At 57.2% G+C, this 25,189-nt stretch overlaps 6 protein-coding genes across 6 annotated transcripts; 3 read left to right on the forward strand and 3 right to left on the reverse strand.

Annotated features, from left to right (window-relative positions):
• Nucleotides 1–1,557: 1,557 nt before the first annotated feature.
• B0H18DRAFT_954904 (uncharacterized protein) lies at nt 1,558–3,555 on the forward strand (the record flags this gene model as incomplete). Its single annotated transcript, XM_048042300.1, has 11 exons — nt 1,558–1,678; nt 1,798–1,915; nt 2,025–2,108; nt 2,209–2,415; nt 2,437–2,545; nt 2,622–2,740; nt 2,779–2,847; nt 2,906–2,965; nt 3,092–3,294; nt 3,425–3,481; nt 3,503–3,555. 11 exons carry the CDS (start codon nt 1,558–1,560, stop codon nt 3,553–3,555), a joined length of 1,200 nt encoding a protein of 399 aa, XP_047893391.1.
• A 7,629-nt stretch (nt 3,556–11,184) lies between these two features.
• On the forward strand, nt 11,185–12,841 carry B0H18DRAFT_1168789 (uncharacterized protein; the record flags this gene model as incomplete). Its single annotated transcript, XM_048035871.1, has 5 exons — nt 11,185–11,532; nt 11,604–11,750; nt 11,807–11,887; nt 11,952–12,185; nt 12,252–12,841. Coding segments are annotated over exons 1-5 (1,067 nt in total), but the record flags the coding sequence as incomplete, so codon positions are not given.
• A 1,244-nt stretch (nt 12,842–14,085) lies between these two features.
• Nucleotides 14,086–15,409, forward strand: B0H18DRAFT_1007520 (uncharacterized protein). Its single transcript, XM_048028733.1, is given in 7 exon segments — nt 14,086–14,275; nt 14,329–14,499; nt 14,523–14,529; nt 14,550–14,551; nt 14,570–15,042; nt 15,099–15,222; nt 15,284–15,409. 5 exon segments carry the CDS (start codon nt 14,112–14,114, stop codon nt 15,003–15,005), a joined length of 780 nt encoding a protein of 259 aa, XP_047893393.1. The 5' UTR covers nt 14,086–14,111; the 3' UTR covers nt 15,006–15,042; nt 15,099–15,222; nt 15,284–15,409.
• Nucleotides 15,410–16,329: 920 nt separating this feature from the next.
• Nucleotides 16,330–17,287, reverse strand: B0H18DRAFT_1007530 (uncharacterized protein; the record flags this gene model as incomplete). The annotated part of the gene is made up of 7 exons (XM_048028734.1): nt 16,330–16,483; nt 16,640–16,712; nt 16,744–16,763; nt 16,823–16,963; nt 17,000–17,050; nt 17,131–17,182; nt 17,245–17,287. Coding segments are annotated over 4 exons (285 nt in total), but the record flags the coding sequence as incomplete, so codon positions are not given.
• Nucleotides 17,288–21,039: 3,752 nt separating this feature from the next.
• On the reverse strand, nt 21,040–21,362 carry B0H18DRAFT_876737 (uncharacterized protein; the record flags this gene model as incomplete). The annotated part of the gene is made up of 2 exons (XM_048040508.1): nt 21,040–21,272; nt 21,329–21,362. The coding sequence occupies 2 exons, from the start codon at nt 21,360–21,362 to the stop codon at nt 21,040–21,042; spliced, it is 267 nt and encodes an 88-aa protein (XP_047893395.1).
• Nucleotides 21,326–23,178, reverse strand: B0H18DRAFT_360350 (uncharacterized protein). The gene is made up of 8 exons (XM_048037754.1): nt 22,963–23,178; nt 22,689–22,904; nt 22,560–22,627; nt 22,297–22,491; nt 21,947–22,241; nt 21,834–21,888; nt 21,618–21,742; nt 21,326–21,493 (listed from the first exon to the last, which is right to left on the reverse strand). Exons 1-7 carry the CDS (start codon nt 23,077–23,079, stop codon nt 21,669–21,671), a joined length of 1,020 nt encoding a protein of 339 aa, XP_047893396.1. The 5' UTR covers nt 23,080–23,178; the 3' UTR covers nt 21,326–21,493; nt 21,618–21,668.
• Nucleotides 23,179–25,189: the final 2,011 nt, after the last annotated feature.

Raw genomic sequence — 25,189 nt, forward strand, 5'->3', positions numbered from 1 at the left:
CATTAAATCTCCCACTTACTAGGTGCATATACGACGCTTCGCCGCGATGGGCTACCGTTCCTGCTCCTGCCCCCAATTCTACCATATCTTTCCTTGGCCGATGCTCGCGTATGCGTTCAGATGGCGTGTTGGGTGTCCACCTTGAGCTCATTTCTTTCAACGTCGGCCCTCTCCTGTCGCTGTCGGAGGTGGAACTCTACCCGGAGGCAGTCGATCATCGACTGCTAACACTCCTTGAGCTCGCCCACATGGTTGATGCTATCGGTGACGGTGAAGGTCCAGAAGTCTCTCTGCACCTCCTGCACCATGTATCCGACGACCAGCAGCTGATTGACTTCGTCTTCCCGACACATGTACTCGCCAATTCCATCGCCTGTCTAAACCGTTCGATGCTTGCTCCCACCAATAGGCAGATTGACCGGTACAACAGCATTGTTCTCGACCAGATTGATGAGACAAGCGGGACATACCTTGCGGCCGACTCTCTGAAGGAGGCAGACGACGGCGGCATCGACTCCCCCGACAGCATATTTGACTACGTCGCCCGCCAGAATCCCGCAGGTTTTCCTCCCCACTCGTTGACCGTGAAGGTTAACACCGTCTACCGCTTGCTGCGTAATTTCTCCCTCGACCGTGGCTTGGTCAAGAACATTCGCGTTGTTGTCATTGCGGTCGGCCCCCGTCTCGTCACAGTCCGCATTCTACGGGGTATTGCAGGTGTCAGTGTCATTGATGAAGAAGACGTCCTCATACCTCGGATCACATTCTCTACCACCCTTTCCTCGGGCCATACACTCCTCCGTCGTCAGTCTCCTCTTGCGCGGCCGCCGGCATATGCAATGACATTCAACAGCTACTTACCAAGGGCTAACTCTTGACGCAGTGGGAGTAGACTAGTACGAGACACGCGTTTTCACATGGACAGCTGTACACGCGCATATGTCACAGTGACCACGCAAGAATTTTGCTCAAACACGACAAACCCACTACTATCAATGGCACCTATGACGAACTTCTACTATATATGATGGTTTATGACTTTAATTACATTGATGTTCACTCAACCGCCGGAGCGTAGCGGTGGCGTCCCTTGTACACTTGTGTTCACCGACCGGATCGCCTGGAGCTTCCGCGAACGGGCGTTGCTGTCCAACGTCTGTATTATGTGATGTACTATTCGTTCGGTACAACTCGCCTCCTGTACATCTGCTTGGAACCGCTATTGGACTATCGCGTATCAACATAACGCGCCACGTCCCGTCGAGCGGTGTGCGACAAGCGAGGGCAGATATAAGTGGGAAAAAAGTATATTGTGAGTTCTGAACATATTTCGCGACGACCATTACAATTTGTGCCGCCGTGGCCACTAGACAATATGCGCAGTCTTCTGTGCTACCCTGAGACAGCAACATTGCTCGTACGTCGCGCCGGGTTGACGGACCTGCCTCGGTCACTGACTCACTGGTGCACCAGCATCTGTGTAGACTAGGTAAGCTTTAGTACATACCGTAGTCTCGTCCCTCGGTCATCACCACCTCCCGCTCTCACAAGCCTCGCATGCGGCAACTCGCATCCTTCCAGTCTTGTCTGGAACTCATGCACTCATGTCTGGACGCCTGGCGGAAGGGCGCCACCTTCGACGCGGTATCACTTGACACGACTGTCGACCGTGCAGCCGGTTCGGTCGAGAAGGCGGATGCTGGACGGCGCTCGCGGATGAGTTGACATTGAGGGATAAAGAAGCGAATGTATACAACCGAAGGGATTTGTAACGAAGCAGGAAGACGAGAACTGTAGACGAACAAGACAGGACGTACGTACCGCCGGCAAGAGGCCTCAGAGTCATTGGCGGTGGGAGCTCAAGCGACGTCATCCGACTCCTTGACTCGGATCTCCTAAATTGGAGGTTCCACCGGTGTGTATGCGCACGAAGACGGGGAGGCATGTGTTGTCCAGGACGATTCCGCGGCAGTCTGACGTCAGCTGAGCCACGCGTCCCGCGCGTCATGCGCCCGTTCTTGTAGCAGCGGCGTGTTCCTGCGTACGACCAGAGCGATGCGTGTGCAGCTGAAGTTGCGATGTCGATTGAGGGTCGCGGGGAGTGGAAAGTAAGTTAGTAGAAATGTTGCCTGGCGCCAATTGAGCTCGTCGAGGAGGAGACACCCGTCCTCCGACAATCGTCCGAGGCGCGTCTTGGGCGCGTCGCAGGCTGTCGTTCCCCTCCATTGACGACAGCGAGCCTCAGCGAGAACTCTTGGGCACCTTCTTCTCCTCGCCGTATACCACGCTGGCAGTCGCCGTTCACGTAGCCTCTGGATCCAACGACACACACCTCAAGAGCCCCGCCTCTGCTGCACTCCTCCCCGGCTACTCACCAATATTCTACGCATACCCGCTCACGCTTCCTCTGGCCCCGTTCATGAATACGACTTGAAGACACCTCGCTACGTTGCCCTTCGTCCCTGGCTGGTTCTCGCATCCGCCCTCCCAGGAATGTCGACCGCTGAACGGCATCGGTCTCGCCGGCGTGCCACCCCGTATCTCTGTGCGCTCCTGTCCGTTCGGCTTGCTAGGAGCATCTCTACTTGAGTCTCTCGACCACCTGAAGTACCCATCGCCAGGTCAGCGCTGCTGGAGTAACCATCCCGTTGACCGTCGAGTACCGTGGGCCAAGCCGCATGCGTGCCTTCTCGCTCGTTGGCCCTCTACTGGTAGTGCGCGGCCCGGGCAGTGATTACGGGTGAGTTCCGCGCCTCTCTAACGTTCAACGGACCATAGCGTGATTCGGGACACGACGACAGGTATACGTGCCAGCAAAGCTAGTTCAAATCCGAACGTGTGCTGCTGGTAAGTAGGTTGTCCGGAATCATATCTCGCCCTTAAATCTGACTCACGCTCTGCTCAGGCTTCTCGCGCCTGGTATCGCCGTAAGCACCCGCTGCCTTGTCGACTCTCGCGTCACAGAGTAAGCACTCAACTCAAGTGCGTAGTAGCATCGGCTGACCTGCGGCGGGTCGACAGGGACGTCCGTCATTCGAGGCAGAGTGTCGGTCAAGAGCCACTGTGATGGAGTAGATCCCGCCTTACATAGTCTGTCGAGCCCCGCGTGCGATCGAGTGAGGTATTGCCGGAGTGTTATTCCCATACACCCGTTCCACCGGTATCACAACACAGGCTGCGGGCGATCAATTACGTCACTTTCTCCCGACTACATGTTCTTCATCCACGGCGGCCCACCGATTCACACACCTAGTGCGACGAACGCGCTCTGTTCGCGGATCATACTCCCCAAAGGTGAGTTTATGCGCATAGTGGTCGCATGATTCGTCTGATCTTCATCGCGGTCGCAGCGAACCCCACTGCGTCTCTTTACGGCATATGGAATTACGGTGTACACCTGCGCCTCCAAGACCGGTGCATCCAGCTGACCCGGTCCCCATGGCGGGCTTACTCGGCGTCGGTCCCCGGGATGAACAGTATGGTGAGTTCGATTCGTCGATAGCGCACAATGCTGCGATATTCGATGTCCCCGTCGTTGGACACATGCAACCGTAGCGTGCAATTAATTGCTACCCCGTGATGCTACTCGCGCAGGCTGCCGTTTCGTGTTCAGTCTTCATGCGATTAGGTCTGATCATCGTTTCATGCGTGCAATGTTCGGTTGTTTACTGTCACGCAGGTGTCGTCGTCATCGGATCAACCCCGTCAGTCTCCAGGCCGTGATGACTGGAGGTCAGCCGTCTCGAATCGAACGCGAGGCTGCGCAGAACACGCAGAGTAGATAGCTTCAAGACGATCCGTTGATCAAGGAGGACAGAAAAGCGCGGTGCGTTCTAAATCTGGATTCACCGCGCTGGCTGTTCATATCCCTGTCCGTCATGAAGTGCCTCGTAGAGACCCGACGTGTCGTTTGCGACATGCCGTGTCCTCAAGACGGATTGCTATGTCCGACTCGAGAGTCCGAGTAGACGATGTGTCACCCCGGAAGTATGGAGCAGCTCGCGACGAAGGCTGTCCAGAGGCCCGTTTAGGTGCGATCCTCGTTTTTCGCAGTGACACCTGTGTCCCCGCCATTGTAATGTCTGCACGCACGCCCCCGTATTTTGTAGATATAGGAATTTACCACTCCCTTTGGACAGCATATGACGCTGTCAGCGGTTGCTCACTATCGACTGACGCACCATACGTGGCCATACCCACCCAGTTATTACCCGATGCCATATATCCAGCTGCTCGCACTAGAACGGGTAGATGCCCGTCGACGGCTTATGCCGTCACAGGGAAATTGAAGAATGGTCCCCGGCTATGCACGACACATTGGCATCGGTCCTCTTGTGACGTGGCTCGCCGGCGCGGTGGTCCGTGGATGAGCAATGGCTTGTCGGGTACAACCGCGGACGACCGGTAGCGATGCAATCTTAGGCGTCTAGCTCGCGGACGCTAAATTTAGTGTTTCCGCGGCTCAACTGCATGGCCGACCATGTCCTTCCTTTTACAATGCAAGTCCCTGGACGCTGCGTCGACCTCCCACACAGCAGCGTCGACTCCGCCAGCGGACGACCAGTCGAGACGGGCCTTACGTATTGGTCAGCGGCGCGAGGACGAATGCGCAGGTGGGGACATGCGTGGCACCTTATTACTAGCTGGGTGAGTGTCTCGAAGCCTCACGCGCACGAACGACGCTGTCTGATCGCACGCCAGCTGCGTCCCCGTCGCGACTCCCCCTTCGCATTGCCCCCAATGGACCTGCAATGACGTCTCGCCGCCGGAGCGCCCAAACGCGCTCCTGCGCTCCTGATTGGCTGCCGCGTCGCACCTCGACGCTCTTTCCGCCTCTTGTGCACTCCTCTGGCGACCTCTTGCTCACTCCTACTGGCAACTCGCTCACTCTTGTGCACCGCTGTCTGCGTGCTTTCCTGACCTCTGCTGCTGGCTGGTCTCTCCTCCCGACGTTTCTCTCCCCTCCTGATGTTCCTCTCCCCTCCCGACGTTTCCCTCCCCTCCCCGCGCCTTCCCTTCGCGTTTCCCGTGCCCGCCCGCCAGCCAGACGCATGCGCGTAACCGAGACGAACCCATCGACCCCCACAATGCCCGGTCTCCGCACGAGGGAAGCTCCAGCAGGTGCGTTTTATCATCTTGTCAATTCATCGCACGCATTCATCGAGGCAAAGCGTCTCTCTGAGTCTTGCGGCCGACTTCTCCCTTCCCCATACTCCGCCCGTTTCGTGGCCCCCAGACGCTACCATCTCGAACCTGGACCCTTCCTGCACCCAATCCAAGTCATCCGAAGTGATCCTGCTCACGGCACAGTGGCACGCGCGGCGGTATTCTCTGCGACATACCCCAAGCGCCCGAAATCGATCCCCGTACGCTCTCCTCGCGGTCTCTGGCCCTCTTGTATGCCCCGTTCGACGGCTCCTGAGTGTATATATCCGATTGTGAACGTACCCGGTTGTGCGTTGGGAGGTACGTTGCCCAACTCGCGTCGTACGCTGCTTGCCATGCCCGGCTAACGTCCCCGACGATCCTCGCCTTGTGTTGCGACACCAGGCACGGCGCGAGCGGTCACCAAAATGCGCAGTCGATTACGCCCGTGGCTGTTTCGCGTCCTGAGCCGATTCATGGGGCGCAGTGGACACAACCCGCCGTAATCGCACTACTGCGGCAGACACTCATTCCCCGAATTCCATACGCCCCAACGCTGACGGGGAACACAGCCAGCAACCACGCATCGGTACGTGGGTAAAACCCATTCATTTGTGAGATGTAAGTACTAATCTGCTGCGTCCTGCCCGTGCTCCCGCCGAACTGATGACTCCTGCGCTTCAGCTACTTACACGGACGGGCAATGAACTGTATGCGTTAGACGATGCCAACCGATTCACTTGGGCTATCACCACCGGTCGCCGCACAACCACTCCGCAAACGTCCACGAAACAGCCAGGCTCGCCCCTCGTCGCACGATGAGACATTGCCCTCCTGCCTGCTGAGCAAACGAGGGTCCCGCGAAAGCACTCGTCAAGACCGGAGGACGGTCTGCGCCGACCGCTCTCGCAGGCTTACCTACCGACCTCGGCTGTCCTCCTACACCGTGCGCCCGACCGCCTCCTCCGACCGGCGGCGAAAGCGTGGCGTCGTCTTCAAGATGGGCTGCTCGACGACGCTCTGGCCCGGTTTCTTTGGATGATAATGGACGTGACGAAGTAACAGCGGAGTGGGCCACGGGGACGATGTAGGACGCGACGTACGTACCGGGGACACGAGCAGGCGGGCGAGCTGGACGACAAGGGGCGTAGAGGTCGAGAACGGGAGCTGGTGAAAGTGTCAGGCAGTACGAGCGCCAGCACACGCACGGACGCACCTCACTAAAGGGTGGACGTGTAGACCGCCGCGTCGGATCCACTCGCCGTGCTGCGACGTGCAGTGAGAGACCTGGGAAGAGAAGTCAGCAACAACGGGATCAGTCGGAGGAAGGACATGACCAAGGCCATAAGCCTGGGTGCGCGTTGTGCGGAAGACGAGGACGGTAGGCAAGAGGGGGGGTAGTAGAGAGCAGATGAAGGTGCGAACCCAGATCGTCTCCTTGTCCACGCGCTCACGAACGACAGAAACGCGGACCGACGGACGTCTTGACGACCTCCGCATGCACCACGACCGAGTCCCGCTGGACGCCCGTCCCGTGGTTCATGCTGACTAGTAGATAAGGCGGCTGCCATCGCTCAGTGACCGACTCTCCGACGCGTAGGGGGGACTGTCCACTCTGGGCAGCAAGGTGAGCGGCTTTGCCTGTCAGTGCACCGAGGCTGACGAGCTATCGGACGCAGCGAGGCCCGCCACGTACCGGGACACGCGCCATTGCGCGATGGTCGGCAGATTCGTCGTCAAGTCATACAGCACGGCGTCGCCCAAAGGGCATCCGCATTCTGAATCAGCATCGAGGCGCTGGACGACGCGACGTCCATGTCTAGATTGGTCGCTCGCACCGACCTGGCGCCCCTGGGCTCGCTCGACCGCGCGATCTATACGCCAACCCGCGCCTCCCCGGCTGTATCCACGGGTTCCCCGGTCTCCTCGTGCCCGCGCCATGCTGGATCGTGCACCGGACGTCGCAGGAGGTTACCCTGCTTAAGTGGACGAGTCGGTCTCCTGAACCGAGCGATCGACTCTCATTCATCCTGACCCGGTGTCCTTGAGACGAGCCCAACGCAGACCCTGCATATACTCTGCCATAGGAACTAACCGGTGAGCGACAATCAGGCCGATCCAACTCGCTGCTTACTCAAGTAGCGAGGGCGTCGTCGATTGATTGCAGACTACAAACGACAGTACTATGTACGGATACGAGTACGTACTCGAGTCCTCCTGTAAGCAGGCTCGTACCCCGACCCATATATTTGTTGAGAAGAACTCTGGGTGACCGGATGGAATGAAGTCACCGACGTTGAATTGCGCGGCAACAAAGAGGTACTGCGACAATGAGAGTTACGCAGTCGGCGAATGAGAAGGAGAGTGCGAACCGAGACCCTTGTCCTCAACGACGAAAGCGAATCCACGAGCGAGACGCGAGGAACAGCAGGCTTCCAGATACTGTAGGAGCGCACTGAAGAAGATCGGCATGCGGTTGTTGCCGTGAGTGTTGAGAGAATGTCCAGAGATGACGGCTCCGAGACGGGTACTTCGGGTGAGATGTGGAGACGTTGCTGAGTGGGGATGTCTATGTCTCTGTTTGAGAAGAGGGCGTTGAGCGTCGTAGCATTGGGATGCGCGCGCGCAACCATGCCAGGACGTGTCGTGACTGCGCGCAGCACTACTTCCGCCCTTCCAATCCGGACAACTTGGCTCCTGCAGCGACTACCGTTACCCGCTAGTCCGTGGATGAAGGTCCCGCGCCACACGCCTCAGCCACCTCGCGTCTCGCGGCCGTCGCCTTCATGCAATGCCCAATACCTCGCTCGAAACTCATCGTATGGCCTTGGCGACCTCATTTTCGGAATCTACGCGTCAAACACTACTCAGGCATGATGTCAGAAAGGCCAAATTGAGAGGCAGCTGCGCGCAAGACCCCACAAGAGTCCGGACGAGTCGGCGAACACCCGCACGCAGCGTAAACGGCGCGTGAGTGCCATAGTATATACATCGTGGGCCAGGAGACTAGGGTAGGCTGTAGGGTGACTGAACTATAGTATCGCGTATACGACGCGATGGAACAGCGGCGAGTATCGACTCGACGCGCAGGTGCTTGAGGGTCGGGGCGCAGATCGGAGAGCTCGGGGGAAAAACTCTAAGGTTCGTATTTCTGTCTGTCTACTTATACATGTACATTGGTACTGATCAAATATGACGGTGTCGGATGGCGCATGTCGCACACGGTAGCCTTGAGGCTACCGTCCAAGGCGGGCGATGTTCAGCCGGCGATAAGCGACAGCGCAAGCATACGACGAGGACCGCATATCGGCCTCGAGTCCAAGGTGAGTTTTATTAGTACAATTCTATCTATACGGATCTAACATTCCGACATATAGTATGTCCCGGACACGGAGATCTCGAGCTCAGGAGTCAAGACCGTTCAAGTGGGTTCATCACTCGGGTGCACATACTGTACAGTGTGCAATTGTCAATGGTCGTGAATCTTGGCTCTAGGCCTTGGTATTGGTGCAATGGTAGACCCTTGATGCACTCATGAAATATTGCATACAGCGTAGAATACCATTTGATTGTTAGGTGTGAGATTATACCCAACAGTCATGAAGACCACTGTATCAGCTCGGCTGGACCTCCTACGAGCAGTAGTATTATATTGACAGTGATACATATATGAAGATTGGATATACTGTGCGACATAACTTATAATGTGGCGAACCAGTATCCCATAAGCCCGGGACTGCTCGCGCGAGTACAGAAGGACGAAAGGACAACAACACGAGCAGTGAAGACTCACTATACAAACAGCTTCAACCCTGGCTCAATCTACCACTCATAGCACCCTCCAGCCTCCCGACACGCGATATGTGACACGCACGCGCCGTTTACGCTGCGTGCGGGTGTTCGCCGACTCGTCCGGACTCTTGTGGGGTCTTGCGCGCAGCTGCCTCTCAATTTGGCCTTTCTGACATCATGCCTGAGTAGTGTTTGACGCGTAGATTCCGAAAATGAGGTCGCCAAGGCCATACGATGAGTTTCGAGCGAGGTATTGGGCATTGCATGAAGGCGACGGCCGCGAGACGCGAGGTGGCTGAGGCGTGTGGCGCGGGACCTTCATCCACGGACTAGCGGGTAACGGTAAGCGACGCTCCCTGCCTCGGTACCACTCCCGACCTCGCCGGCCGCGACCTGTTTTTATTGCTCGGTGCCTTGCACGTTCAGTCAAGGCGACTCCAGCTGCTGCCCAGCTCGAGACCACGAAGCAATGGGGACCGTCGTGTCGCGTACCATGAGCGAGCGGCGATCGCATGTATGCGCGTTGTTGTCCGCGGAAGTCGACGACAGGCCGTGGCGACACCTACAGGATCTATTGATTCATTAGAGCTTTATCATAGCTCTATGAGCACGGTGAGAGTGGACGGTGAGCAAAACAACTCCCGTCATTGCGCGCCGCTCCACTCACTAGGGTCCAGCCCCTCCTCGTCCGCCCTCGACCTTCCACTGCACTCCCTGTCATTGCGATGCGATGTCCTTCATGGGCCCACGCCCACTTTCACGGCGCGTCATAATCCAAGTACTTGTATATGACGCGCATCCCATCCGTCTTCTGCAGAGGAGCAATGGCTGGCCGAGCGCAACGCAGACGTGCCCTCTGACGAGGAGCGAGGGGCGAGGTCGGAGGATCGAAGCTAGTCTCCGTAGGCCTCCTCCAAACACGACCCCTTTGAGTGGGGGAGGACGGTCGCATAGGTGGATGTTGACTAGCAGAGACGGTCGAATATGTCAGATACGGGGAAGCAGGTCTGTCGAGAACACGAGGTCGTGGGCGGAAGCAACAACGACTGCGCGATACGAGCGCCAATTCGCGGACAGACTCTCTTGACCGTCACCGCGACGATATCGTCCTCTCGCTTCCAGCATGGATGCTATTAGGTGGTCGACGCCGTCGTCCTCTGACGATTCCAGCAACTGGTGAATACAGTAGGTAAAAGCTCCCGAGTCACTCCTGGGCTCAAATCTGTCCTTGCCTCGCGGTACGTGTATTTCATCCGAGCTCGCGCGTAAGTATAGCTGCTCATAACCTGAGGCACGAAGGTCGAAGGAATTGTCTGCGTCTGCGTGGGGGTACTAAGCTGCTTGCCTCTTTCGGAGTCTCGCGCAGGAGGCCCTTGAGCGGGACATCGCGCGCCCGCTGTCGCCGCTCATTCTACCCACCCAATCCCTGCTTACGGACTCAATAAGTGGACGACGCAGACCCTTGACACGAGCTCCGGGCCACACTCGGGGTTTTGGTTAACAAAACAAAACAAAGACACGGATGAGTCTGCTCGACATGAGTGGCTCCCGACATAGTGCAGATCTCCCACTCACGTCCGCGATCCCTAAGCGAGCGATTCAGCGGCCAGAGAACGTACACTTTGTGAGTATGTGGAGCACTTACCTCGAGGTCGGCGAAACTGCTAATATGAGTTAGGTACTTTCTATGCGTCAGGGCCCAGTGGCGCGTCGTCTGATGAACTCGGAGGCGCTCACTATCTGTCAATGGACGTCCAAGGCGGACGACACGCACCATGGAAGCCCCTACCAAGGTTCATATTGTGGTTGCCAGTCGCACACTGAATGCAATTGGGGCGACAGCCGCGGCCGCGGCGGATGTGAGTAGGTACTGCCTTTGCGTGCCAAGCCGATGCAACTTCGACACGGCTTTGCGCCTGCATGCAAGCGCAAAGGCCGGCTGCGCATGAACCTCAATATTGAGATGTAGTGCATATGCCATACGATCAGTGACACAATTGACAACTTCTACAACACCGTTTCGACAGGAATCTTTCGATGTTGTCATGCTCGACAACATCGCATGCAGCTGCAGCCCATTGCCACCTCGGACATTTGCATGCGAGTGTCCAAAGGCATGCGGCTCCGGTGCAGCGCCTCGGTGGCTGCTCATGGACACCACACGTACGCTTCTGAACGACCGGGGTACGTCTCGTCCAATCGTGGCTGCCTGTAGGTACAATGTGCTGCCGGAAGCGTGCAACACGTACCGGCGTCACGGTTACAACGTTATCGCACAGCCAATGGCACACACCTTCCCTCCCATGTCAATCTGTGAGCGTCCAAACCTTGCAGACTCGAGGCTCGGCGGGTTCCGTTCAGCACCACCTCGACGACATACATCCTCGCCTTTTCAACGTCCGATAGCCAGTACTATCTCGGCATCCTCCTCTGGGACCTCTGTCAATCGCCCTGACCTACGTGAGGTTGCGCGACCGAGTCAGCCATACGGTACCATCTTCACTGTCCGTCGTGCTTTCGCTCTCCAAGTCTACCCATTCGCACCTCTCGCCGCCAGACCAATCGCCATACAACGCCGTTATGAGCCTACCCGAGGTACGCATCGTCGTTTTCACTGGCGCGGCAGACAACTGTTCACATCTCTGTTGTATCTGTGGATTGTGTAGGAACCGTCGGCTAATGCCGCGATCTCACTGAACCAGGGCGTCGAAGAGAACACAACGACTCCCGGACCCGACGCGACGCCGTCGCCGACCACCGCCGTCGGTTCAGCGAGCTTAGGCTCTAGCGGAGGCGATGGGCCCGGACCGTCAGTGAGTATATGCGGAATTGAAGGGAGGATCATCGGATTGCTCACTTGTATGCACAGTCATCGAACCCGGCCGTTACGGGTACTAGTGCGGGAGAGTTCCCAGTGCCTCGCGACTCCGCATCCAGACCTCCGAATCAGGTGAGTACGAACATCGAACAGTCTCTTATGCGTGAAATAATCATAGTCTGATATGCGTCATCAGGACCCGCATGAGCGAACGGATGGGGCAGAGAATCCGCCATCAGGAGACCCTCCAGCGCAGGGAATAGCGCAGTCAGATCTTGAAAAGGCTTTCAGCGCACTCGAGAAGTTCATGAAGCCACGGAACCCAACAGATGCACCAGAAGCTTGGTTGAAACTGGCGGATACAGCGTGGGCCTACGAAAAGGACCGTGCAGATCGATGGCGCAATGAAATCAATACACTGCTCGTCTTTGTGAGTCATGTTCACACTGCTGACCGAGCGCGCGCGAAGAGCAACTGAGAGATGCTTCCCTTGTAGGCCGGCTTGTTTTCCGCCGTCCTCACCGCTTTCGTGGTTCAATTATATTCCGTTCTGCTGCCGGCACCTGACCCCAACACGGCCATCCTGGAGCGCATAGCAGCACAACTCGGTAACATGGCCACCGATGCGGTCGCGAGCGCCTCGGTTCCGGTGCCGACGGTTCTCACGAACACTTCATCTACAAGCATCTCCTCACCATCTGCTGCGCCCCGTTGGATCGCCGCGCTGTGGTTCGTCGCCCTGGTCTTCAGTCTCAGTGCGGCATCCGTCGGTTTAGCCGTGAACCAATGGCTGAACTTCCACGCGACGGAGAAAGCTGGGCTGCAAGACGCTGCCCAGAAGGCTTGGACGTGGCAGCTCCGTAGGCATGCGATGGACAAGTGGCAAGTGGAGCGCATGGTCAGCATCCTTCCGTTTCTCCTGCAGGTTGCCCTTGTCCTCTTCCTCGTCGGGGTTGTGGGCTACCTCTGGGAGCTTGGCTTCGACATCGCCGTCCCGAGCACGGTCTTCGTCGGCGCCTTGCTTCTCTTTCTAGCTTTCACCTCCGTGTCACCTGCATTGGTCGATTACAGTGCCTATAAGTCTCCCCAAGCGTGGTGGATCCGCAAGGCCTGCAAACCCATGTGGCTGGGGATTTACTGGGTCCTCCTGCAGTTGTGTCGGACTATCTTCCTCTTCGTCGACCGAGTCGACGACTGGATTATTTCTCTGACTCAGTCTCGGTCCGATTGCGTAGTTCGCATTTACAGGCGGATAAAGGGGATTCGTGATTCCCTCTCTCGGCGTCGATCGTACGTGCGTACATTGATGGACACATCTGACTGGCTGGCACATGAACAGTCATGTCTGGGTGACTGGACCACCCGCAGCGAAGCAAAGTCCCTATTAATGGACATTTATTCCATTGCAGACGACACAGATGTCCTTCGCGCGATGGCAACATGCGTGCGTGCGATGCCTATCGCCCGAGCAATCGAAAACGTGACGGGGATCGGCCAAACTATTTTCGACGCCTTGTCAAAACGACAGGATCCGCGTTCACAGGCATCCGGGCTCTCTGCATCGGCATCTGGTAGTCAACTGCAATCTGATGGCTTGGACAGCACCTCTACGGCTTTGATAGGTCGAATGGTGCTGGAGACATTCACTCGCGCGCATACAGAACTTGACGACAGCCCTCTTGACTTGGACTCAAACCGTTGCTTAGCTGGACTTATCCGCGCTATGCCTCTCGCCGATGGAACCAAGGCCTGCATGACTTTGTTTCAGCATTTACGCGGTGATCAACTGTCCACGGTAAAACGAAGAGCCACATTGCATATTGTACAAAATATTTATGTACCAGTCGACTTCCTCGCGGAGGACAGGATGTACTGGCAGTATTTCAGGATTCAGGAGGCGAGAACATACGACTGTGCACGGCGAACCGAGCTATATCGACTGCGCGATGTTGAAAGTAAGTCAAACATCTGCTTCAATCGCAAGGGGCATAAGCTGAAGTTCGACATAGACTGGGAATGCATACAGACTGCACTCACGGCGGTATACGAAACCCATGACCCTGTATCCACCATCCAAATCACGACAACCGTTCTGGCCATATGCATGTTATCCGTCGAAAACAGGCACGCATTGCCAGCCGAGCCGTCGAGGGGAGCTTACATGGCCGACATGCTCCGCCGATTCGACGAGCACTTGGCTACCCTCCGCCGCAAGGAGCTGCGAGACGCTGTGCAAGACCTCCCTCCCGCGGCCGTATACAGACTCGATTGGGTGTTGTCTCGCATGGTCTGGCGTGGCGACATCTATGCGTCCTGGAGTACGACCGACTCGGAGTCGGAGATTCGCCGGAGCACCATGATGTCCACCAATCACATCGCGCGGCGACTCCAGTGGCTGCTGGAATACAATGATTGGACGCCACCAGGGACGGTCCAAGGGTTCCGCGTTTACTTGCAATATTACGTGCGGTGGGCACAACGGCGCCTAGAACAAGAACAAGGGATAGACCCGAAAGATTGGTCAGTCATCTTCGCCGCTCAGGATGTCAAAGACACACTGACACTTGCAACAGGGACTCGGAAGGAAGGCTCGAATGCGCTCCAGATGAGCCCCAGAGCGAAGGCGATCAACGCGTCGACTCCCCGCAGGCGGCTGGCCCAGAGCCTACATCGGAAGCTGTGGACGAGCAGGAGCCGCCGGAGTCGCGCATGGACAGTATCAAGCGATCTATAACGCAGTTTATGTAAGTGGTGAATCTGGTACTCGTCCCACGTTCGCTGATCCCCTCTCTATAGCCGTGGTGTCTGGCGAAAATTCATAGGGACTGCAGCGCAGGAACCGGACGCTGAGAAGGGGGCCGCTGGGGCTGATACGAACGCAACACAAGATGCACCCGGTGCTACGGACGCCGCACCGCCAGCCGTCAGCGGGGCCCCGCCGGTGACCGCGACGACGGCCGACGAACCGCCGCAAGGGCAGGACGCGGCCCAGGCTGGGTCAGTGCAGTCTCTAGACTACGAAGACCCGCACGCAGACGACTCGGGTGCCGCACGCGGAGTAGCTGAGGACGGCGCGGACGCCGACGAAGGTCGTCAGGGCGGACTCGTAGGCGCGTCCGAGCACGCAGATGAAAGTCAAGGCGGCGACGCGCGTCCGAGTCAGGAGGGACTAGCTTCACCGGGCGACACACCTACGCAACTGTCCGCGTCGCACTGCGAGCCATGCAGCCAGAGTCCGAACGACGGCTGATTCGGAGGACGGAGGGTGGTGGCATTGACGTCACGGTGTACGTCGTACGTTGCTGGATAGACCATCACCGCCGAATGCTGACGCTCACTGCAGGCGGACAGCATGCGCCGACTTTTGACGAACCGTGACGGTGATGGATGAACCTCTCGGTGCACGAACGATTTCTGAGGCTGCGATGGGCTGATCTCTCGTGTATGTACTCTGGTTCTCGGTATAGCTGTTTGTGATGTTTGTGTAAGCTATGGTCTCGGAGTCTCGATACGAACGGGTTCACTGACTGTGTGTACGATACACTTGTGTTCACCGACCGGAACGCCTGGAGCTTCCGCGAACGGGGTGTTGCTGTCCAGCGTCTGTATCATGTCGTGTACTATTTGTTCGGTACAACTCGCCTCCTGTACGTCTGCTTGAAATTGCTGTTGGACTATCACGTATCACCATAACGCGCCACGTCCCGTCGAGCGGTGTGCGACAAGCGAGGGCGGATATAAGTGGGAAAAAAGTATGTTGTGAGTTCTGAACATATTTCGCGACGACCGTTACAATTTGTGCCACCGCGGCCACAAGATAATATGCGCAGTCTTCTGTGCTACCCTGCGACAGCAACATTGCTCGTACGTCGCGCCGGGTTGACGGACCTGCCTCGGTCACTGCTGCACCAGCATCTGTGTAGACTAGGTAAGCTTTAGTACATACCGTAGTCTCGTTCCTCGGTCATCACCACCTCCTGCTCTCACAAGCCTCGCATGCGGCGAGTCGCAGCCTTCCCGTCTTAACTGATACACTCATGCATGGACGCCTCGCGGAAGGGCTCCGCCTTCGACGCGGTACCACTTGACGCGACTGTCGAGCGTGCAGCCGGTTCAGCCGAGGAGGCGGATGCTGGGCGGCGCTCTCGGATGAATTGACATAGAAGAATAGAGCGTGAAGTGAGCATGTAAAAGGTAAGGGATCTGTAATGAAGCAGGACGACGCAAACCGTAGACGAACGAGACAGAACGTACCGCCGGCAAGAGGCCTCGAGCAGAGTCACTGGCGGTGGGAGCTCAAGCGACGTCATCCGACTCCTCGACTTGGACCACCTAGACTAGGGGTTCCACCGGTGTGTATGCGCACGAAGGCGGGGAGGCTTGGGGTCCAAGGCAGACTGCGCTGTACCCCGAGGCTGTGACGTCAGCTGAGCCCAGCGTCCCGCCCGTCATGCGCCCGTGTTGTACATTGTGGCGACGCCGTGCTCCTTCGTGCGACCCGGGAGATGCGTGTGTAGCCCAGGCTGTAATATCGATTGAAGGTCGGGAAGGAGTAGATGGCAATGTCGCCCGGCGCCAACTGAGCTCGTCGAGGGCGGTCCGCCCGCCGTCTCCGACAATCGTCCGAGGCGCGTCTTGGGCGCGTCGCACACCCTCGTTCCCCTCCACTGACGGCAGTGAGCCTCAGCGAGAACGTTCGAACTATCGCGCGTTTTCTGCTCCTCGCCGCCATGCTGCGCTGGTGGTCGCCGTTCGCGTAGCCTCTCCAATAGCACCTGGCACAAGAGCCCCGCCTCTGCTGCACTCCTCCGAGTCCCCGGCTACTCACCCCTACTCTACGCATACCTGCGCACGCTTCCTCTGGCCCCGGGTCATGGATACAATTCAAAGACCCCCCGCTACGTTATCCTTCGTCCCTGGCCAGTCCTCGTATCCGTCCTCCCCGGAGTATCGACCGCTGAACGGCATCAGTCCTGCCGGCGTGCGACCCCCGGGCATCCGTGCGCTCCTACCCATCCGACTTGTTATGAGCATCTCTACTTGAGTCTCTCGACTACCTGAAGTAACAATCCTCAGGTCCTTTGCTGGAGTAGCCCTCCTGTCGGCTGCCGAGCACCGTGGGCGAAGCCGCATGCGTGCCTTCGCTCGTTGCCCCTCTGCTAGTAGTGGGCGGCCCGGGCAGTGAAACCGGGTGAGTACCGCGCTGCTCTAGCGTGCAACTAACCATAGCGTGAGTCGAGACACGATGTCGGGTATACGTGCCAGCAAAGCTAGTTCAAATCCGGACAAATGCCACTGGTAGGTTGTCCGGAATCATGCCCTGCCATTAGATCTGACTCACTCTCTGCTCTTCTCGCGCCCGGTATCGCCATAAGCATCCGCTGCCCTGTCGACTATCACTATTCTCGCAAGACTTCGTGTCACAGAGTGAGTATTCAACGTCAACTCAAATGCGTAGTAGCATCGGCTGACCGGCGCCAGGTCGACAGGGACGTCCGTCATTCACGGCAGTGTCGATCAAGAGACACTGTGACGGAGTGGATCTCGCCTCGGTATCCCGAGCCCCGCGCGCGATCGAGCGTGGTATTGCTCGAGTGCTATTCTGATTCAGCCGTTCCACCGGTACCACAACACAAGCCGCGAGCCACGTCCCCTTCTCCCGACTACATGCCTTTCCATCCACGGCGGCCCACTGATTCACACACCGAGTGCGACGAACGTGCTCTGTTCGCGAATCATACTAACCGAAGGTGAGCTTATGCGCACGGAGGTCGCTGCCGGCTCACGCGCATGATCCATTCAGTAATCTTCACCGCGGTCGCGGCGAGCCCCACTGCGTCATGTAGAATGACGGTGTACACCCGCGCCTCCAAGACCGGTGCATACAGCTGACCCGGTCCCCGCGGCGGTCGTACTTGGTGTCGGTCCCCGATCTGATATGGTGAGTTCAAACTGTCGGCGATAGCGCATAATGCTGCGCGATTCGATGTCCCCGTTGGACACATGCAGTCGTAGCGCGTAAGTATTGGCTCCCTTGTAGTCCTACTCGCGCAGGCTGCCGTATCGTTCAGTATTTATGCAATCTCGTCTGATCATCCTTTAGTGTGCGCAACTCCCGGTTGTCTACTGTGCAGGTGTCGTCGTCATCAGAGACTCTCAACCCCATCAGTACCCTCCTGGCCGCGATGACTGGATGTCAGCCATCTCGAATCGAACGCGAGGCTGCGCAGACCTCGCAGATTACATATCCCGGCTCAAGACGAGTCGTCGATCGAGGAGGTCCGAAAAGCGTGGTATGTCTCACATCTTGATTCGTCATTCTGGTTGTTAATATCACTCTCCGTTATGAAGTACCTCATAGGGACCGGACGCGTCGTTTGCGACAGGTCCCATGCATGTACTGAACACGGAAGGCGATGTCCGACTCGTAGGTCCCAGTAGACGATGAGGCTTGTCCTGGAGGTATGGAGCAGCTCGCATGGCTGCGACGAAGTCTGTCCGGACGCCGATTGAGGTGCAACCCTCGTTTCCCGCAGAGACATTGTGTCCCTGCCATGGTGATGACTGCGCGCACATGGCACCGTGTGGTTCACCCCGTATTCTGTAGATACAGGTCCTTGCCATTGCCCTCGGACAGCCTCTAATGTCGCCAGTGTTCTCTATTAGGTATTGGCAGATGCACCGTACGTTGTCGATACCCACTGCCCGTCTATCACTCTAAGTCACTATGCCATGTAATTCGCTGCTCGTAGGACATACAGATGCCCGTCGACGGCTTATGCCGTCACAGGGAAATTGAACGATGGTGCCCAGCTATGCACGACACGCGATGACATCGGTCCTTTGTCGACGTGGCTCGCCAGCGGTCTGTGGAGTATACGCAATGACTGGTCGGGTACGACCGCAGGCGACCGGTAGCGATGCGATCTTGCGCGCTTCACGGACGGACGCTAAATTCAGTTCCGCGGGTCGACTGACGTCTGACCACCTTCCTTCACACTGGTTCAAGTCCCTGGCCGCTGCCTCGACCTCCCACACAGCAGCGACGACTCGACCAGCGGACGACCACTCGGGACGGGCTCTATGTATCGGCATGCCAGCAGCGCGAGGACGGGCGCGCACGGACGGATGGCGTGAGGACACGCGTGGCTCCGATGTATTAGCTGGGTAAGCATCTCGAACGCTCACGCACGACGCTGACTGATCATAAGCCAGCTGCAGCCCGTCGCGACTCCTACATACTTTGTATTGCACCTAACGATTCCTCTATCGCCCATGGGCCGCTCACCTCTCTCGCCCTCTCGCTCTCCCAATCTCGCCGCCTCTACGCGCCGCCCACGTCGATGCGGACCACAGTCGCGTCTAGCACCCGTGGGCTGCTGTACGACCAGTGTTCGTGAACGCGTGACCTACGATACGTGTTTCACGCTTTCCAGCTCGATATATGCGCGACTTGGTTGACTGCTCTGCAGCCCGCAGAATGGCCTCCTGAGCTTTCAGCGCTGGAGAGGGTTGAGTGGCGGTACGTGTCCGTGTCTCGTGTGCCGCGATCTTCACTGACGACGGGCGAGCCACGTCAGCACGCACGGAGTCAGAATGAGGACGCGACGTACTTACCGGGGACACGAGCAGGGCGGACGGGTTGGACGAGATGAGACGTGGAAGGCGAGAACGGGAGCTGGTGTGGATGCGTCAGGCGGTACGAGCATCAGCGCACGCACGGACGCACCTCGCTGAAGGGTGGACGCGCACACCGACGCGTCGGGATCCACTCGCCGTACTGCGACGTACGCCGGGCGACCTGGGATGAGAAAGGTTATCAACGACGGACTCAGACGGAGGAAGGACGTGACCGGAGTTGGAAAGCTGGGTGCGCGTTGCGCGGGAGACGAGGATGGGAGGCAAGACGGAGGAGGGAAATAACGAGCAGAGAAACGTGCGAACACAGGTTATCTCCTTGTCCACGGCCTCACGAACGACAGAAACACGGACCGACGGACGTCTTGAAGACATCCGCACGCACCACGACCGAGTCCTGTTGGACGCCCGTTTCGTGGTTGATGCTGGCCGGTGGATGAGGCGGCTTCCACCACTCAGTTACCTACACTCTCCGACGCGTGGTGGGGACGCGTGGTGGGGACCAATCCACGCTAGGTGGCACGGTGAGTGGTCTCTGCCCGTGAGTGCGCCGAGGCTGACGAGCCATCTCGCCTGCGTCCTGAGCTGTCACACGCGGCGAGGCCCACCGCGTACTGGGACACGCGCCATCGCGCGCAACGGTCGGTAGGTTCGTCAGGTCATACGGCGCGGTGCTACCCAGACGGCATCTGCCTCTCATCAGCATAGAGGTGCAGGACGCGCAACGTCCTCAGACGTCGGCGTCCAGGTTGGCCGTTCGCATCGAACCGGCTCTCTGGGCTCGCTCGACCGAGCGATTTACATGGTGACCCGGGCCTCCCAGAATGTATCCGCGGATTCCCGGGTCTCCTCATGCGCGTGCCGTGCTGGTTCGTGCAACGAATTGCGCCGGTCTATCGGGGAAAGGCGGCGGCTGAGGTGCGAGGCTCCCATCATACCTTGACTCGGCGTCCGCAATCGAGACGAGCTCCACATGTACCCTGCCATGGCATTTTCCCGGCGAACGACTATCAGGCTGATCCGACCTCGCTGCTTATTACTCGAGTATCGAGCGTGTCGTAGCATGCGTGGGCGCATTGTCGACTGACTACAAACGACAGTGTACTGCATGTACTAGTACATACTCGAGTCTTCCTGTAACCGTGCACGTCCCCCGCCCTATATATTTCTTGAGAAGAATTGTGAATGACCGAATGCAATGAACTTACCGATGTTGAACTGAGGACGCGGCACCTGGGACGTACTACGTCAATGTGAGTTACGCAGTCAGTGGACGACGAGAGAATCCGTACAATACCTGACAAGCCTTGGCCAGTTGCGAGGTACTCGGCCGTGTCTTGTGGAGGGTATAGGATAACGCCGTAGGCAAGCATATGAGCGGAAGGCACAGACATACCGGGACGTGATATGCACTCTCGCGATGTAAATCGTTAATGGCGTTGCTCAGGAGAGGGTGCGTTGTTGTGACATGAGTGGCGAGCATAGCTGTCTTGTGGTTGTGCGTGGCCGACAATGCGTCAGAACGGAAGGGCCTTGTCGTCGTGCGCACAACGGCAGAATGATAGCATTCCTACTTAGACGGTATCGTATAATGAGAGCAAGCAAAATGTGAGAATTGAAGGCAACAAGGTCAAGTAGAGCACCCGTTAGAACCTGCCCCGCAACGTGTCCCGCCAGGAAACCCGTCCGTCCTCCCATTCCTTCGCGAGTTGGCCCTCGAGCGAGGATCTGGCCTTGCCCTCCATGAATGCCCGGCTTGTGCAGATGACCATGCCGTGTTTGCAGCACGAGAGTATGACATTTAATCGTCGCAAGTTGGCGAGGAAGCCAAGTTTGTCCGCACGATGGATGGAGATGAGGATGTATGCTTGCTCGTTGCCTGACCGTACGTTGACGTGTCAACCGAGCGTCCGCTAAGCACAGCCTGTTTCTCACCTTGGAATGAGTCGACGTTGAATTCTTGAAGCATTGTTCTCCCAAGCGAGTTTCGCATTTTTAAGCTTTTGCTCCAGGACATTGCGTCGTGATGATGCGGTATGTCTTCCCTTCATCATGAAACTTTCTCGCGACCACGACGATGGCAGTAGCCTCTGCATCAATCTGCAATGCAATTTCATCAGCACACTTTTTTATACTGGTGAGCATGGCGCTGACGACCCAACTGCCTATTCGCGTAACTGGGGAGAGTGGACGTCGTTCAGCTTTGAAAACGGAGTGTACGAACATATCAGAACAGGTCCACCGCGCATGACTTGATGGGTGCCGCGTATACAATTCACGAGAGTTGTTGGACTGAAGCACTGCAAGTGAGCGACAACGGGTGTACCACGCCCGAGCTTGAAACCTTATCTGGGGTACGCCGTGTGTATCAGAGGACGACGAGCGACGGATGGAGAGGTAAGCGCCGACTACGACCCGTTCGCGAAGCGATCGTGCTCACCTCCCGTGTCACGACAGCTGGCATCCTTCCACTTGCTGGTCTTACAATTATTGGGCTAGCAAAGGCATACATTGTCAGCAAAGACGGGATACACGAGGTGAGATGCCACGTACCGCCTCACAGCCAGGACCATCTGTGCCTTGTACCCCCGCAGGCTCGCCCGCTGCTTCTCTACGCTGCACTCCTACACCACGAGCCGACTCCGACGTTGGCGCCTGTAAACCCGCAACGCGATCTCCGAAGATCAACGGTTCGAAAGCACACCTGCGTGGTATTGCGCTGGATAATGGGGAGGGGCTGACGGGGCAAGGACACGGCTGCGTCTGTTGGATCCAGGACGCGAAGATAACGCCTGGGGTACGTGCGTGGTTCGCTGGACGAATTTCGAGTATCGACGAAGGAGGGGCGCTGCAACCCTCGCATGAGCGTGGCAACTTACGTAGATCACACCATGAATACGTACCTGCAACTACTCTCCGAGAACCACACGTCCCCGCAATTCGTCTGGAGCTCCCGGGAGGAGGAAAAGGCGATAGCCTCCCCGGTTCCGTCCTCATGGACACAGAGCTGAACGTGTAGCTGCCACGGGGAGACAAGCTTCTGCGTTGTAGCGGTGTATGATCCTTGTGACGTGGCTCGCCGACGTCGTGGACACGTCCTAGCGCGATAAACGACATAAGCATCGAGTCGGACGTCTCAGGTACACGACAACAGGATGGAACATACCTCGTCGACATTCGAAGCCATGGCGAGCTCCGCTGGAAGGTGTGGGCCCACCCATCCCCGTCACCGCGCTGAACGAGCGCGAACACATGGTCTGGCGGTGATAACGAGACACGATAGACTCGGATGCACTTGTCTTGGAAGGCGACGAGAAGGCGACAGTGTCGGATACGGGTCTGAGGTGTAGTTCCCAAGATTGGAAGGATGGCGGACTATTCGTGAGCGCGTATCTGTGTTCGACCGAGCCTTGCGACGGTCACTGGGCTGAAGACAGGTTGCTCGATAAGCGATTGCCGTCCGTTCGACGGCCCCGTGGGTCAGGATTCCTTGCGACGAGGTCACGAATACCTATTCGGATGCATTAACTCCCTGCCGGTGTGCATAGTGTAGGGTAAGATGGACGCACCAGAGAATCTAATCTAGGCTGCGCCGCATGCCCAGGGGGTCGCCGAGCCGATGGCGAGTTTGAAAGCCGTCCAACAGCCCGCGCGAGCGTGACCACGTAGGGCGTGTTGAGCGTCATAGCAGGGGAGGATTCGACTGCAGACGACAGCTCAGCTTGAAAGATCTGCGGGGTTTGCTCTAGGAGGCAAGTGCGACGCAAGACCGATATGCAGGTGCCACGACCACGACCTCTGCCGAGTCCAAGTTGCGCACAGTTTCTGCGATTTTGAAGAGGTGGGCCGCGTAGCGGTCTTCCGGGCTGCGCTCGAGTGCTCGGATGGCAAGGAAACGAGTCACGGAATGCCTAGAAGTCGTCTGGTCATCATCGCCTGCGCAGCCGACAGTGAGCGCGAAGGACGGACCTGAAGCCGTATACGAAGTCAGCAACGTCAGAGGCCGTACCGCCTATGGGAGAACCACCGACAGGTTCCGACGACTGCCCGAAGCGGCGGCGGAGGGTTACGCTACGGGACAAAACGGGAGGTGCAGAAGCCGGTGAAGAACACTTATAATGTCTACATAGGGCCTAGACCTCAGTGACAATAAATGGAAGGTTATGTCGATGTATTCTCAACCTGCGCATGGAATCAGGAATTTATTGGACAAAGAAGATAGATTACGAACCTGGATGAGTTAAAAGGGAACATGGTCGACAAAGGACCCTGCCTCGTTGCCGCCGAGCGAGCGTTGGCCAGACAAGGAATCGGAGCCGAGACCCCTTGTCCTCGGTGAAGCAAATGTGGCTGTAGGACCGAAGGACAATGATTCGCGAGGCCCCGAGTAGAGGCGTACTGAAGAACGTCGGTGTGGTGTTACTGCCGTGAGGGTGGAGAGACGAGCGGGACGAGAGATGAGAAATGGTGTGTTGCTTAACGTACCAGGGTCCAAGATGTGTCCACTATGCGCCGCGACTGGAACCCTCCTTCAGCAAAAGCACTTGCTCATTTCCATCTCGGAGGTCCCTGCCTTCAAGTTGACTCCGTCCTCGCCAGGGGTATCCTTAGTGGTATATTGGACGCTACTAGCGTGACGTCGTCTTCCTCGTGCGCTCTAGCAAGGGAGCCCCCGTCGGCCTGCTGATTTGAAGATTGACGAGATAACGAAGAATGTATAGAGCACATTATGTACGTACGACGCTGTCCGACAGACTGGGCGGCCGTATATATACGTCTACGGAAGTCGATGACAGGCCGTTCAAAGGTCACCGTGTCAAGCTTGCAATGGCACCTGCAAGATGTACCAGTCACATGTGCGATATCTCTATGAGCACAGCGCAAGAAGGGTGAGAAAGGTGACTCGCGCTATTGCGTGGTGCTCTACTCACCGAGGTCCGACAGCCTTCCTCCTCCGATCCCAAACTCCCCTGCGTTTCCCGGCTTACTCGACGGCCATCTCCCCCATATGTCGTCATTCCCACATGACCACCGATGCGCGGCGGGTGGTGATCTCTGCGCTGTACGTGCGTGGCTCGAGGATGTACTGCGGAGTAGCGATGAGCAGTCGAAGACAGCACACACACGCACTAGCGGACCACCACACCGGTGAGGATGTGATCTTAGGCGCTTCGCGGATGCTATGATGCTAATTCCTCCCGGAGGAGGAGGGGCCCGGCAGTTCCCGGATTCCCTTCGCAGATCGGACCGGGACATGACAGGACCCCCGAAAATTGGCTGAAAGGCCAGATCCGGGACTCCCAGATTTTGGCAAAAACGTCTGGACGTCCGAACGCCAAAATGTCTGGATTGCCATCCGGCATGTCGGTCATGATACCTTAATTGTCTGGATTACGGAATCATGCCTCAGATTTTGCGATTTTGTCTGGATTGCTGGATCAGGCCTTCAAATTCGTTTTTTCTGTCTGGATTGACGGATCAGGCCTCTATAAAACCGATTTCTTTTGTCTGTATTGCTCTTCTAGGGCTCTGGAGAGCATTCTCGACGGTGACAGTCAAACTACATAGTCTACTAATCCTCTTCCTAGGTTAATATTTGTATGTATTTCTGTGTCACTGAGTGAAAGGCATAGACTGTATCGAATTCTCCGGGACCATACAATCAATTTTAACCAACTGCGTGGCTGGCATTACATCTGCATGGCTGGCATTACATGGTGCTTCTCTTGGATGATGTCACCTTGCATTGAGTCCGTACGTTTGCTGAACTTAACAGACAGCAAGTCGCCAGTCAGG

Source organism: Fomitopsis serialis (genome assembly GCF_022376445.1).
Source record: "Fomitopsis serialis strain Sig1Antser10 chromosome Unknown B0H18scaffold_33, whole genome shotgun sequence".
NCBI lineage: Eukaryota > Fungi > Basidiomycota > Agaricomycetes > Polyporales > Fomitopsidaceae > Fomitopsis > Fomitopsis serialis.